We start from the raw sequence: 15329 nt of genomic DNA on the forward strand, positions 1-15329 counted from the left end.
ACTGAATATCATCATCAAAATTTTAACTATGTCCACTTAAGCAAAGTGAACAAGACCATATTGATTGTAATGTGTGCGGGAGAAGAAAAGGGAGTGTGCACCTGTGTTCTTAGGTTTATTCATATAACCCAAGACTGGCTCCAGATTCCTCCTTTGCTCAGTGGATGGGCAGCAAATCATAACACTGGTGAGAGATTGAAACGGAGTCCATCATTTATGGCAGACCACAATCCTATACTTGGGCCAGGGAGGGTAAGAGCCATGTTGATGATTGACGTGCCATTCTGCCTTATTGATGGAGCTTGCTGGGTCAGGAGGAGGTGTAGAGGAGGAAGATTTAACAACATAATTAATGGAGTAAGATTTTCTACATTTACTATTTCTCCTAAAAGCGTAAATGCATTTCCATAAAAATGTAAACAACTTGGAAGAAATGCTGCTTTATGGCATCACTAACTTTTATCAACTATGGCTGGGAATCTTTCCACGTTTCCAGCTCACCTGCCAAGCCATAGCCCTATCGGGTAGAATTTGCCTAGCTTGACAAGTAACTATCAGTTCTGTGCATTGGGAAGATGCATGCTTTTAGTAAGTTAAATAAATTCCAGCATTATCCCTTTGTACACTAGAGGTTACTTAAGTCTTAGCTACTGTCAGACTGTTTGTACATTATTTTGGGTAAGCAGTGTGAGTACTTGCTGTGATTGTACAAGCATATCTGGCAAATTGAAGTCCCGTTCATGTGAATTTCACTTATTGTGTTCTGGCATGATTTGGATATCTGGCTGACCAAGGGAAACACAAAATAATTGCACTGTATTCTTCTCATCTTAGGATTAATGTTGGAGGGAAACTACTTTCTAACCATCTCAAAGAAATAATATCCTACAGGTATGGCTTCCACAGACATTAATGGTTTTGGAAAGGGGTGATGTGTAAGGGTGGCGGAGGTGTGGCATTTCTCCGATTTTGTGTAGGGGATTATGTTTCCAGAAAGATTTGAGCACCATAGATTGCCAGCAAAGGATTTGTTTCTTGCAAAAAAAGGTTCCAACAGCTAATTCTATTCAAATAATTAATTGTTTTAATTAACTTTCAGACATGATGGGTCGAATGGCCACCTCCTGCACTGTAACATTTCTGAGATTCTTTCTTTAAAATAGGTTAAACTCCTTCTCCTCCAAAGCAGTTTTAAGCTTTAGATAATTTTATGGAGTCTAGTTGTAATACCAATTTGCTAACCAAATTTATGGAAGTCTGGGTTAATTTTTTTTGACGAATGCAAAGGTTTTAAAGGAAACAAAATAGTCAATGATCAAATAAAAGACTAAAATTTATTTTCGGTTATTCATAGCATAACATGCCAAATTGTAAAAGGTTTATTGTGGCTACCTGAATAGAGGCTTAACGGGTAATTTTGTGTTCAAAGATTTGTGCTAATCTTAAAAAGGGACAATAGGAACATGAGTCAGTGAAAATGAAAGTGATTTGTAATTCTATAAGTAAACTGATGTAAAATTTCCTGCCATCCTTTGTATTGGAAAGGCAGCAAGTTGCAATTTAGTGCGCACTCAATTTACAAACCTTCTACCTTCTCGATTACATGAAATCTGTTGTCCTAATCTTATTCTTAAAATTTAGCACAGTTACTTAGATTAATCATGCTTGGTCTTTTTAAACCATAGCTTGGTTTCAGTCTGTAAGGTGCTTTATTACATAGAGTCTAAAGCACAGAAGCTTTTCTATACTGATGTTTATGCGTCTCACGAGCCACTTCCCACTGCTCTTCATCTAGCCCTATCGACATATCCTTCTATTCCTTTCTGCCTCATGTACTTATCTAGCATCTCCTTAAATTGCGCAATTGGGTAGTCAGATCGCTTTTCCCAGTGAATTAAATAAATGCCTTCTGAAAGTTTGTTTTGCATGCAATTTACTTATTAATTCAAATTTATTCATTTTTTCTGAATGTTTCATGAGGCCCCTTCTAACTTACTGAAGTAAAAGCTGATGATGACTTTACAGGGAGACTCTGTTGGCTTATACAATCTGCCATTCATCACCAATGGCTAATAGTGCGTGAGGCAGTCTGCGCCCAGATTTTCATTAGTTAATGGCTAAAGCTAGCTACAAGGAAGTGGTGTATAAAAATGGCCTGGGCTGAGTTTTCGTTCTTGGGAAGAGTTGAATTAAAATGGCTCAAGCTGTATGATCTGACTGCAGCTGGGAGCTAAGCTTGCCTGAACTTTTTTTCAGAAATCTGTAGAAAATATCTAATTTTCCAAAGGAGTTGTGATTAGCTGCAATGCTGTTTTTTCTTGAAGCGTTCCAAGACATGATCCTTGAAAGCCTTGTTCTCCAATCTGATGTATCAAAGCAAAATTTTTTAAAAAAGAATCCCTGGGGCATGTGAAATTTGATTTAATTTAAAGCATCAAAAGCAAGGTGAAGCACAAACTCTTCAGTTATTACTGGGAATTTTCTTGTACTAAAAAAAAATCAAGGAGTTATTTATCGTGTTCTTTGTGCATCTAATTATATTTTAAACACTTGCATTTCAAAATGCAATGTGTACAGTGTCATTAGCACATGCCAGAGGGAAGACTTTTTGGATGAACAACAAAGGGGAATCTCTTTTTTTAATAAAACTCTCTTAACATAATGATTGTACTCTATATTCTAAAATGTATTTTTTAAGTATTTACACAATCACCTTTTATATAAAATTTCAATAAACTATACTCAATGTAATTCTTCATCAATTCATCAAACAGCTAATCAATTCATCAAACAGCTAGCATGTTCTGGAACCATATTATTTTTCTTTGGAACAGAAACCAAGATGTTCTGCTTCAGTAATATTGCAGAGATATCTGGTAAAGAAGGAAAGGTGCAAATAATTAAGAAAGAATGACTTGTGAGATATGGTGTTTTTCATTACCGCATGATGTCCCTAAGTATTTTAAAGCCAACGAAGTACTCTTGCAGCGTAGTCACTGTTGTAGTGTAGGTAACGCAGCAGCCGATTTGCACACACCAAGCTGTAACAAACAACAGTTTGATAATGACTAAATAAACTGATTTTGAGGTTTTGATTGAGGGACAAATGTTGTATTTGTTGAGAGGAGGCCCCCAAGATATCATGGGAGACTCTTATTGATGGAGACAGAAATAGATGACAAAATTTCTCATTGTCTGTAATGTACCAGCTCAGCATTCGGCATACTGAGCAAAAGAGTATTTGAACACCAGGATCTCAAACCTGAGACTAAAGTCATGGTTAACTGGATAGCAATGATCCCTGCACTCCTATATGCTTTGAGGCTTGGACAGCCTTTAGCAGGTACCTCAAAGCACTGGAGAAGTACCACCAGCGGTGCCTTCATAAGATCCTCCAAATTCGGTGGTAAGAAAGGAGAATGTCCTCTCCCAGGCCAAATGCCCAGCATCAAGGTGATAAATCATTCAAAACCAGTTCCGCTGGTCAGGACATGTCGTTTGTATGCTTGACACCAGACTCCCGAAACAAATGTTATTGTTGGAACTCGATTGTGGCAGGAGACTCCCAGGAAGACAGCAGAAATGCTTTAGGGATGTTCTCGGAGCACAAGAGGCCAGAATTAGAGGAGCACAGATATCTTGCAGGGTTGTGTCAACTTCTGCGCTTATAGATGCAAAATATCTGAAATGAGTCACTTGATGGTGACTTTTTCTGAATTGATGCTTGAAACTTGCATGAACTTTGCAATCTGCAACAGATCCTCACCAAGCAACAACTATATTCTCATTGACTGGAGACTGTGTTTACTTCACAGATAAACTTTGTGGTCTTCACTTTAAAACAGAAGAATACATTATACTTCAAATAATATTGTTATCTTTATAGAACATGTATCACCTGACTTCTCATGACCAAAGTCATGAGACATGCATGTGATATGTGAATTCAGATTTTTTTTGACATGCTTATTGCATTTAAAATAAAGAGGAAGCCACTCACCCCCTAGTGGTTTTTTTAGTTTTGGAGAAGAGCCAGGGATTTTTATAGCTTACAACAGAATAATTTATCTCTAGTAGACCTCAAGGTATACAGAGCAACTAATTGGGCACAGGGTGGATTTGTTTAAAGCATTCAGACCATGTGGCCTTGAAGGGACCTGGAGATCTCACAAATGTACTGTAGCACTGAAATGGTGCTTTGTGTGTTACATGAAACAGCATTTCTCTCCTTGTAAACAAAGCAACACCATAAGAGAGGATCAAATAAATAGAATGTCTTGTGTACATTGCTGCAGTTCTTGTTATTATACTTTACTCTTGAATTATTTAATGTAAGCAGCACAGTCTCACTTGCACAAACCCGCCCAGCTCTGGCTCCAAAATAGGTGATGCGAAGCTGTTGTCCATAGACTTGAAGCCACTTGCACAGTGTCTGCGGCTTAATGATGCCTTTTCGCTCACTGCTGCTACCTCCTTGTGACTGCTGTGCCCCCGCCCACCCCTCCTTTCCTTTTACCCTGATCACACACTGTGCTTCAATCCAAACTTAAAGCCTTTATCTAAGAGATTAAAAGAATTTTGGTAGTAAGTTTGTGATCTCCCATGACATTACACATGGGAGTGATAATTAGGTGACTGGGAAGAAAGTAGAAACGAAAGTTTTTTTTAAGATGTGTTAGTAGGTCTCCTATGCTGTTTTTTAGTCAGAGGATTTTTTGTTTTATAATAATTGAATATTTATAGCATGAAGAAGATACCAGCTACCGTTATACTGAATTAAGTGAAATTCCATTTTTAAAGAGTGTTTTCCTGTTGCTTTGGGGATTGATGTTTACAATTCTGTCCATTATTCCATGAAAACCAAACATTTCTATTCCATGTGTATTACATCTTTGGCATTTTTTAACCTTTTCTGTTTTTTTTAGAGCTGAGAATACAGAGAAAGATGGTCTGTGATATGCATGAATTGTAGGTTGGCGTCTGGTATTTAGCAATACAGGGGAGGGAAAATGGAGGAATAGAGGGGGTCATGTAATCTGTTCTGAAATCTGTCCGACAACAAGCCTGGGTGGCTTGGTTATTAAAGATTAAAGAGGGGGGTCGGGGGTGGGGTACAGGTTGTTTTACTGGGAAGAAGGTGCCAGATAGTCACACTGTAAACAATGACCAGGGAGCTCTTGTGGCATAGTGGTAATGTCCCTACCTCTCGCCCAGAAGCTCCAGGTTTAAATCCCACTTCAGGACTTGATGACCCAGGAAGGTGCATTCATAACATGGCTAAACAAATTGATTATCAGCTTGTAAATCCTTACAATGTGCCAGATCGCAGGAGGTAAGAGTGGGAGAGGTTCTTGTTCAGCCATACTGCAGAAGGCAAATGCAAACCACTGCAGTGCTTTGCCAACCATAATCATGGACCAATCCATTGGAAGTCCAGGGTCGCCAATCCCCTCTCAGGGTATGGTACCTGAAGGAGGAGGAGGAGGAAGCCATGACCAAGGCAATTGTGCTGACAGTGAATAGACTGTTGTCCCAGGGAGATGTTAGGAATGTTGAGATTTGTAAATGGTTATATTTTAAACTGTCTATTTAATTTCAAAATGGAATGGAGTTGTGTCTGTAGGAAAGATCATTTGCATTTCTACCTGGATATGAGTCCCATGTGATTCATATTGGCATGGAGATGGGCTTTGAGAGGGGAAAAATCAGGTTACAGTTTTTTTTCTAAAAAATATCACTAAACTTCAAGTTCAGGCCGCAAGAATCAGAGACAGCAGAGGTAGAGACAGCAAGTCTCTGTGGTTTACCACACAGAAATATGGGTGGGAGCTCATGCTCTGGTCAAAGAGACCAAAGTCATGAGCTTTTAAACAAAGCTGGAAGATTTGCCTAGGTTTGGCTAGAAGGACCTCCAGGTAATCCACAAATGAAAGTCATTTTGGGGATTAGAAGTTATTTGGCTGAAAAAGGAGCTAAGAATTATTTTGAATTGGTTCTGGGAGAATGGCGTGTCTATTTAAGGGACCGAGTAAAGCATAACTGATGGGAGATTCTCAGTTGTTTTAAATTGGGGAATCTTTTCTGTAGTTTAGAGTATACATTGCCTATTGAAATAGTGTTTAGTCAATGTTGCTTTTAGTTTGTTACAGTAAACATTTTAAAACTTGAAATCTTGTGCAGTTCCTTTAAGTTAGTCACTGAGAATTCAAATTTCTTTCTAAAAGTTATTTATCTCTATGTGGATCGTAACATTATAGATGCATAATCAAAGCCCAAACATCTGTTTCTTCAATCTATAATTATCATCAAATGTACACTCATCTGATACTGGGTACTGCAGTGATTTAGCACTCTATACTAAACAATTTATCAGTATGCTCCATGAATAATTTGGAATACAATTCAATCCCAAGGTAACTACTAGGTCTGATTCTTAAATTGTCGGTTTATTCACATTTGTATTTGAATCAAATGGTACATCAGTTGTGGAAACACTACTGCAATATATTGATTGAAATCTGTCTCTTTTAGGCAGCTGCATGTGATGGATGAAACGCATGTTATTAATCAAGTGAAGGAGGATGTATGTTACGTGTCCCAGGACTTCTACAAAGACATGGAAATGGCACAGTATGTAACTGCCTTGGATCTATAACTGAGTGCCAAGTCAAAATATCAGTCAGTTCTAATATTTTTAATCCTCACAATTGGGCTTCACATTGAGGTGATTGGGAAATGGAGAGAAAAACAAAATGTTCACTTCATCTGATGAGGCAACTTAATGTGACATTGGTATTATCTGTGGGATGTCTTTTTGCTGGACCACTGCTTCCTTCCAGTCGTGAAGGATAATGGGGATTCCTGGGATGAAGGGGTTAGCGTGTGAGGAAAGGTTGGACAGGTTGGGTCTATACCCATTGGAGTTTAGAAGAATGAGAGGTGATCTTATTCAAACAACCAAGATCCTGAGGGGACTTGACAGGGTGGATGCTGAGAGGATGTTCCCTCTTGTGGTGGAGTCTAGAATTACACAGTTTAAAAATTAAGAGTCTTTAAAACTGAGGTGAGAATTTTTTTTCTCTGAAGGATTCCGTCTGTAGAATTCTCTAGAGAGCAGTAGAGGCTGATTCATTGAATACGTTTAAGGCTAAGTTTGATTTTTGATCAACAAGGGAGTCGAGGGTTATGGGGGGGGCAGGCAGGTAGGTGGAATTAAGGCCACAGTCAGATCAGTCATGATCTTATTGAAAAGCGGAGCCGGCCCAAGGGGAAATGGCCTATTCCTAATTCTTGTGTATGCTAGAAAGATGGTCCTGAAGAGTGTGTAGATGTGGAAGGCGTTATGAAATGCTTAAAACGTCTTTTCAAAATAGTATGTGTATTTGAATATCGTATGAATGATCAATATGGCTCTTGCTCTTCTATACCTGAAGGAAACTTTATCTTGTACACAGTCTGGGAGACTCCAGCTTGTGGTGGCTTTTTGGCTTTAAAGGGCAGATTTTCAGCTGCCAACACGATTCACAGTGGCTCAGAACAGGCGAATGAGCCTGTGAATTTGAGTGGGGATCCTTATTTTTATTTTAACAATTGTTCAGATTTTGTTTTTGAGGGGGGAAGGAAAGGCATCCATCTGCCTGAGAATGTCAAAAAGCCTTCACAGGCCCCACTTCACCAGGGAAGCTTCAAGAGAGTTTTGCTGGACAATATTTGCTATGGGGAAGGCACTGCAATTGGCAGTTACGATGATCCTTTCTAAAACCCTGATTTGGCCTCAACTGGAGTATTATCTCCAATTAAGGGCAAGAAGGATGTGAAGACTTTATAGAGGGTAAAGAGGAGTTTTAAAAGAATGGTTCCAGGGATGAGGGGGCTTCAGTGATGTGGATAGACTGGATAGACAAGGTTGTTCTCCTTGGAGAAGAGAAGGTTGAGAGGAGATTTGAAAGAAATGTCATGAGACATCTCGACAGAGCAGAGGGAAACTGTTCCCATTAGCAGATTGGTTAAGAACCAGAGGGCACGGGTTTAATATGATTGGCAAAAGAACCAAATGCAACTAGAGGAAAAACTTTTTTATGCAGCAAGGGGTTACGATTTGGAATGCACTGCCAGAAAGAGTGGTAGAGACAAGCTCCATTGTGGCTTTCAAAAAGGAATTAGAAAAGCGCCTGAAGGGAAAAAAAATTGTAAGGGTAAGGGGAAAGGACAGGGGAGTAGGACTTGCAGAGAGCTGGCTTAGGCTGCACAGGCTGAATGACTTTTTTGGTGCTGTAACCATTCTATATGATTCTATTTTATAATCCTATGGTCATCAAAGTCCCGAACTTATATACTTCAGACTTAATGTAAGCTACCGTAGGGTACATAAGCGAAAATCTATGGTATGTAGAAGCATGAATCAGCTCACTGACGCACCATGTGTATCTACTAAGGTAGAATCTAAAACTTCATTCCAAAGGATAAATATTTGAAAAAGGGGAATAAAAGAAGATCTGGGAGGAGGGGTTGCTGAGGAATAGGGTTACAGAATTGTTTGCCAGAACCAGGGGTTGAATGGCCTCCTGTGCCATAATTTCTACAATTCTGTGAAAACTCCTTTTGTTAAGCCTGAGCTCCATGGAGTTTTTTTTTAAGCAGTGTTGGTGTTGAGCTGAGTTTAGGGAGACGTGCCTGTGACAGGTTGAGAAGTGCCCCAAACATAGGGTCCATGGCCTCTTGTATAATCTGTTAGTTTAGTTCACAACCTATACGTGTGAAGTCCAAGTATAGATTGGCTCTGACTGAGGTTCCCAGTTAGAATTGTCACCTCGAGATGGATCCAGAGTCTAGGGAAATAGGAAGAGACATTAGACCAGTTATAAGTGGCATTAGCTGGGGAACCTGATCATGTCTTGTGTAATGCAGGGGGATGCTGGCCACGGTTTCAAGGTAAATATTAGCAGGTTATAGCATTATTACTCTTATGGTTTTTTTTATTCATTCACGGGATGTGGGCTTCGCTGGCTGGGCCAGCATTTATTGCCCTTCCTTTGTTGCCCTTGAGAAGGTGATGGTGAGCTGCCTTCTTGAACTGCTGCAGCCCATGTGGTGTAGGTACACTCTCAATGCTGTTAGGAAGAGAGTTCCAAGATTTTGACCCGGCAACAGCGAAGGATCGGCGATATGTTTCCAAGTCAGGATGGTGAGTGACTAAGAGGGGAACTTCCAGGCGGTGGCGTTCCCATCTATCTGCTGCCCTTGTCCTTCTAGATGGTAGTGGTTGTGAGTTGGGAAGATGTTGTCTAAGGAGCCTTGGTGAATTCCTGCAGTGCACCTTGTAGATGGTACATACTGCTGCTACTGTGCGTCAGTGGTGGAGGGAGTGGATGTTTATGGATGTGGTGCCAATCAAGTGGGCTGCTTTGTCCCGAATGATATCAAGCTTCTTGAATGTTTTGGGAGCTGCACTCATCCAGGCAAGTGGAGAGTATTCCATCACACTCCTGACTTGTACCTTGTAGATGGTGAACAGGCTTTGGGGAGTCAGGAGGTAAGTTACTCATTGCACGATTCCTAGCCTCTGACCTGCTCTTGTAGCCACAGTATTTATATGGCTAGTCCAGTTCAGTTTCTGGTCAATGGTAACCCCCAGGATGTTGTTAGTGGGGGATTCAGTGATAGTAATGCCATTGAACATCAAGGGGCGATGGTTAGATTTTCTCTTGCTGGAGATGGTCATTGCCTCGCACTTGTGTGGCGCGAATATCAGCCCAAGCCTGGATATTATCGAGGTCATGCTGCATTTGGATATGGACTGGTTCGGTATCTGAGGAATCGTGAATGGTGCTGGGCATTGTGCAATCATCAGCAAACATCCTCACTTCTGACCTTATGATGGAAGGAAGGTCATTGATGAAGCAGCTGAAGATAGTTGGGCTGAGGACACAACCCTGAGGAACTCCTGCAGTGATGTACTGGAGCTGAGATGATTGACCTCCAACAACGAGAACCATTTTCCTTTGTGCTAGGTATGAACCCAACTAGCGGAGAGTTTTCCCCCTGATTCCCATTGACTCCAGTTTTGCTAGGGCTCCTTGATGCCACACTCGGTGCTGATATCGAGAGTAGACTGATGGGGTGGTAATTGGCCGGGTTGGATTTATCCTGCATTTTGTGTCCTGGACATACCTGGGCAATTTTCCACAGAGCCAAGTAGATGCTAGTGTTGTAGCTGTACTGGAACAGCTTGGCTAGGGGCGGGCAAGTTCTGGAGCACAAGTCTTCAGTACTATTGCTGGAATATTGTCAGGGCTTATAGCCTTTGCACTATCCAGTGCCTTCAGTCGTTTCTTGATATCATGTAGAGTGAATCGAATTGGCTGATGACTGGCATCTGTGATGCTGGGGAGGAGGCTGAGATGGATCATCCATTCAGCACTTCTGGCTGAAGATTGAAGTAAATGCTTTGGCCTTATCTGTTGCACTGATGTGCTGGGGTCCTTCATCATTGAGGATGGGGATATTTGTTGAGCCTCCTCCAGTGAGTTATTTAATTGTCCACCACCATTCATGACTGGATGTGGCAGGACTGCAGAGCTTAGATCTGATCCATTGGTTGTGGGATTGCTTAGCTCTGTCTGTCACTTGCTTATGCTGTTTGGCATGCAAGTAGTTCTGTGTTGTAGCTTCAGGTTGACACCTCATTTTTAGGTATGCCTGGTGCTGCTCCTGGCATGCCATGCTGCACCCTTCATTGAACCAGGGTTGACCCCCTTGCTTGATGGTAATGGTTGAGTGGGGGATATGCCGGGCCATGAGGTTACAGATTGTGTTCCAGTACAATGCTGCTGCTGCTGATGGCCCATGCACCTCATGGATGTCAGATCCAGATGTTAGTAAGGAGGGCTTTGCAGGGTCGACCGGGCTGAGTTTGCTGTTGTCTTTTCTGATGCCTAGGTCGATGCTGGGTGGTCCGTCGGTTTCCCTCCTTTTTAATGACTTCATAGCGTTTTGATACAACTGAGTGGCTTGCTAGGCCATTTCGGAGGGCATTTAAGAGTCAACCACATTGCTGTGGGTCTAGACCATTACTAGTTCATTAGCAGCCCAGTGACAATACCACTACGTCATCGCCTCTCCCCTACTCTCTGTAGTAAGATATTGCAACATAGCATCTATTACTATCAGTGAGTTATTGTATTACTGTTAGTAATGAGAATCAGCATTACAGCTTTACTACTAATCATCTGTGCAATTTCAATAAGTTACCATTATATAATCATAGAATGATTGCAATTCAGAAAGAGGCCATTTGGTCTGTCATGTCCATGCCAGCTCTCAGCAAGCACAACTTGGCTATTCCCACTCCTTGGTCCTTTCCCCATAGCTTTGCAAAGTTTTTCTCTTCAGGTGCTTATCTAATTCCCTTTTTAAGGCCACAATTGATTCTGACCCCACCACTCTCAGGAGGTCCTAACCACGTGCTGCGTTTAAAAAAGAAAGTCCTCATATTGCTGCTACTACTTTTGCTAATCATCTTAAATCCGTATCCTCAGGTTCTTGATCCTTACACCAATAGGAACAGTTTCTCTTTATCTGCTCTGCCTGGATCCTCATAATTTTGAATACCTCTATCAAATCTCCTCTCAACTTTCTCTTCTCTCAGGAGAACAACCCCAGCTTCTCCAATCTATTCATGTAACTGAAGTCCCTCATTCCTGGAACCATTCTGGAAAATCTCTTCTGCGCTGCCTAAAGCCTTCACATCTTTCCTAGAGTGTTAGCAGTAGTTTTCCATTAGTCACCAGTGAAATCAAAGTTCCTCCCACCTCTGGATGCCCCTCTTCCCTGCCCTCCATTTCCCCTCTTAGCCTGTTCATGGGTGACCACCTTGTTGCACAGCAGCTGTTGGCACAAAACCACAAGCAAAAGCTGAAGTTCTGGGTACCCAGCATTACAGGGTAAATGGAGTAGCTCTTGTAAATCCACATGATCAAAACTTTAGGAATGCCCCCAACTGGTGTTGACATCCTATTCTCCCGTGTAGAGTTTGAACCCATGCCCTTCTGATGCAGAAATAGGAGTACTATTACTGACACCTACTTGGGGGGTGCGGGTGCTGGTGGGTGCATGTGTGGATGTACCTTTTAAAGTACTTCTCCATCCCTAAACAATTTAAAAGCTTGTCTTCACCATTAAAAGTCACAAGTCGTATGCTGATTATTCAAATATGTTGGATTGCTGTGTTCAATAAGGATGGCATGCCCATTGAGACAACGAGAGGTCCTTATTCATAGATTCACTGTGAGCGGGTGTGGGGGTTCTAGTTGGCACCAAAAAGAAGTTTGCAAGAGTTGGATAGTCTGTAGACAGTTTCCCAACTTGCTTTGTCTCAGACAATCCTGGCTGAAGAAAAATCAAAGCCAATCAAAGTGCTTGATGTGGTCATATTGGTACCCTGATTAGGATTATGAGTACATTTATTATGTCACTCATCAAGTCAGATGAGAATATTTTAGGTATCCTCCTTACTGAATGTATCAGAAGAATAATTGCAATATTTATATTTTATTTAGGCTGAAAGGTAAAGCAAACATGGTTATGAGAGATTACGTGCTTCCAGACTTCAGCACCATTAAGAAGGGTTTCTGCAAGGTAAGTCATCTGGAAGTGTTACTTTATTATTTGTTAATTCACCCAGAGACTGAACATTGGCATTTCAAATCAACTTGTTTTCATCACAGTATATTTCCATTGCTCATATGAATTATTTACCAACATAAGAAATAGGAGCAGGAGTAGGCCATTCGGTCCCTCAAGCCTGCCCCACCATCCAATAAGATCAAGGCTGATCTGCCCCAGGCCTCAACTCCTCGTTTGTGCCAGCTCCTTATAGCCCTCAACTCCCCGATTATTTCAAAAACCTATCTACCTTCTCTTTAAATACTTTCAGTGATCTAGCCTCCACAACTCTCTGGGGTAGAGAATTCCAGATATTCACTAACCTCTGAGAGAAGAAATTCTTTTGTCTAAGTTTTAAATGAGTATTCCCCTTATTCTGTAACTATGTCCCCTAGTTCGAGATTCTCCCACTAGTGGAACATCATCTCAACATTTACCCTGTCAAGCCCCCTGCTACTGATTATCCAGCATTACAGCAGATATGCTATTAAGTGTAGTCTAGTGTAATCTCTTTAAAGATTAAAATGTAAAACAATGGGCACTTCAGTATTTAGATTGGAGTCCTGGGTCAGCAGTACTCAAACATATGAAGTACAGCTTCCATGTTACTCTCTCCACTATGCACCTTGTTCTGGAACCATTTTGAATGAAGACCTGAGGGAGGCCAGTTTTGTCTACACTTTGTCCGTACCTGTGATTTTTGCAGCTACATTTTTGTATATACATATACAAATTTCAGAAGTTTGTTCAGAGATCCACATTATATTCTTGATACGTTCCACCAAGTATGATCTTTGCCTGTGAAGTTTGGAGTCCAACATCCACCGAGACCTTGGCTGTTGTAAAACAAACTTAGAAAAATAAAATTTTTATTTTCTCTTTTTGTTTGCACTTAACACGCTGAAAGAAGATAGTACTGAGAAAAACTCTTCTGTTTCAGGCCCACAGCATCAGGATCAAACACTCCCAGTGTTGTGTGTAGCATAACCTGTTACAGAATAAAGTTCTCTGCATTCTGTCCAAACGGTGTTTCTTGACCCCAGTTATAAAATAGTATCCCTTACTGCATCAGTAGTCCTTCTGAGCGAGTTTGTTAGTTAGAGACAGTTTTGGCTATGTGTATATGCTGAACAGGATCTGTTAAAACTCATTTTATACTCCCCCAGTCCTCCTCTACCCCTTGATTTCAATTCTGATTGCCAAGGTGGCAGGTCAGTGGGTAATCTACTGTGCCGCCCAATCAACTTGTTTTCATCACAATATAGTTCCATTGTTCACATGAATTATTTACCAACTACTGATCATCCAATATTACAGCAGATACACTATTAGGTATGGCATAATGTCTTCTGGACCAGACCACATTATTTTGAAGCTGCCCACCTGCACCATAATGTACAATATACAATGGCACTGTGGATTCCCAAATGTAAAATTGTGATAGGCTCAATGTTTGGCTTGAAAGTGGTCTACAGTGTTCTCTGGTTCATCTACCATAGAATCATAGAATAATTACAACATAGGAGGATGCCATTCTGCCTGTTTTGTCCATGCGGACTCTTTGCATGGGGAGATGGTGTCTTAATGGTAATGTCACTGGGCTAGTAATCCAGAGACCCAGGCTAATTCTTTGGGGGGGGGGGGGGACATGGGTTCAGATCCCACCACAGCAGCTGGTGGAATTTAAATTTAAGTCTAGAATTGAAAGCTAGTCTCATAAATGGTCTCATGAAACTATTACCGATTGTCATAAAAACTCATCTGATTTACTAATGTCCTTTAGAGAAGGAAATCTGCCATCCTTACCTAGTTTGGCCTAAATGTGACTCTAGACCCACTGCAGTGTGGTTGAACTCATAACTCTCCTCTGAAATGGCCTAGCAAGCCACTCAGTTCAAGGGTAATTAGCTGGCCTTGTCAGTGATGCTCACACCCTGTGAAAGTTTAAAAAAACTGAGCCCCCCTCCCTTCCACCTTTCCCTGTAGTCCAGCAATTTATTTCTCTTCAGGCCCTTATCCAACTCCCTTATGATTGAAGCTGCCTCCACCACACTGTCGGGCAGTGCATTTCAGACCTTAAGCATTTGCTGTGTTAAAAATGTTCCCCATGTTGCTGTTAGTTCTTTTGCCAATCCTCTTAAATTGGTATCCTCTGGCTCTTGACCAGTTGCCACCAAATGGGAACAGTTTCTCCATATCTACTCTGTCTAGATCCCTATGATTTTCAACACTTCTGTCGAATCTGTTTAAGGAGAACAATCCCAGCTTCTTCAGTCTACCCATGTAACTGAAGTTTCTCATACCTAAAATCATCCTTGTAAACTATTCTGCACTCTTTCTAAAGTGTTTGCATCCTTCCTAAAGTGCAGTGCCCAGAATTGGACACAATACTCCAGTTGAGGCCGAACCAGAGTTTTAAAAAGGTTCATTATAACTTGTTTACTTTAGTATTCTATGCCTCTACTTATAAAGTCAGTGACCCCATATCCCTTTTTAACCACTTTCTCGACCTGCCCTGCCTCGACCTTCAATGATTTGTGCATATGTATTCCCAGGTATTTCTGTTCCAGAATTGTGCCCTTTATTATATATTGCTTCTCCTCATTCTTCCTCCCAAAATGGACCACTGTCCACGCACCTCTGCGTTAAATTTCATCTGCCACATG

The 15329-nt window shown here is 41.1% G+C and overlaps 1 protein-coding gene across 1 annotated transcript in view; it reads left to right on the plus strand.

Annotated features, from left to right (window-relative positions):
* The window catches only part of actr6 (actin related protein 6), a 38684-nt gene that overhangs the window by 15003 nt on the left and 8352 nt on the right, over positions 1-15329 (plus strand). The window contains exons 6-8 of the mRNA XM_078553458.1: positions 835-891; positions 6532-6630; positions 12558-12636. Coding sequence (XP_078409584.1) covers positions 835-891; positions 6532-6630; positions 12558-12636 — 235 coding nt within the window. The remainder of the gene's footprint in view (positions 1-834; positions 892-6531; positions 6631-12557; positions 12637-15329) is intronic.

The sequence above is a fragment of the Cetorhinus maximus genome, chromosome 12 (assembly GCF_964194155.1).
Source record: "Cetorhinus maximus chromosome 12, sCetMax3.hap1.1, whole genome shotgun sequence".
Classification (NCBI taxonomy): Eukaryota; Metazoa; Chordata; class Chondrichthyes; order Lamniformes; family Cetorhinidae; genus Cetorhinus; species Cetorhinus maximus.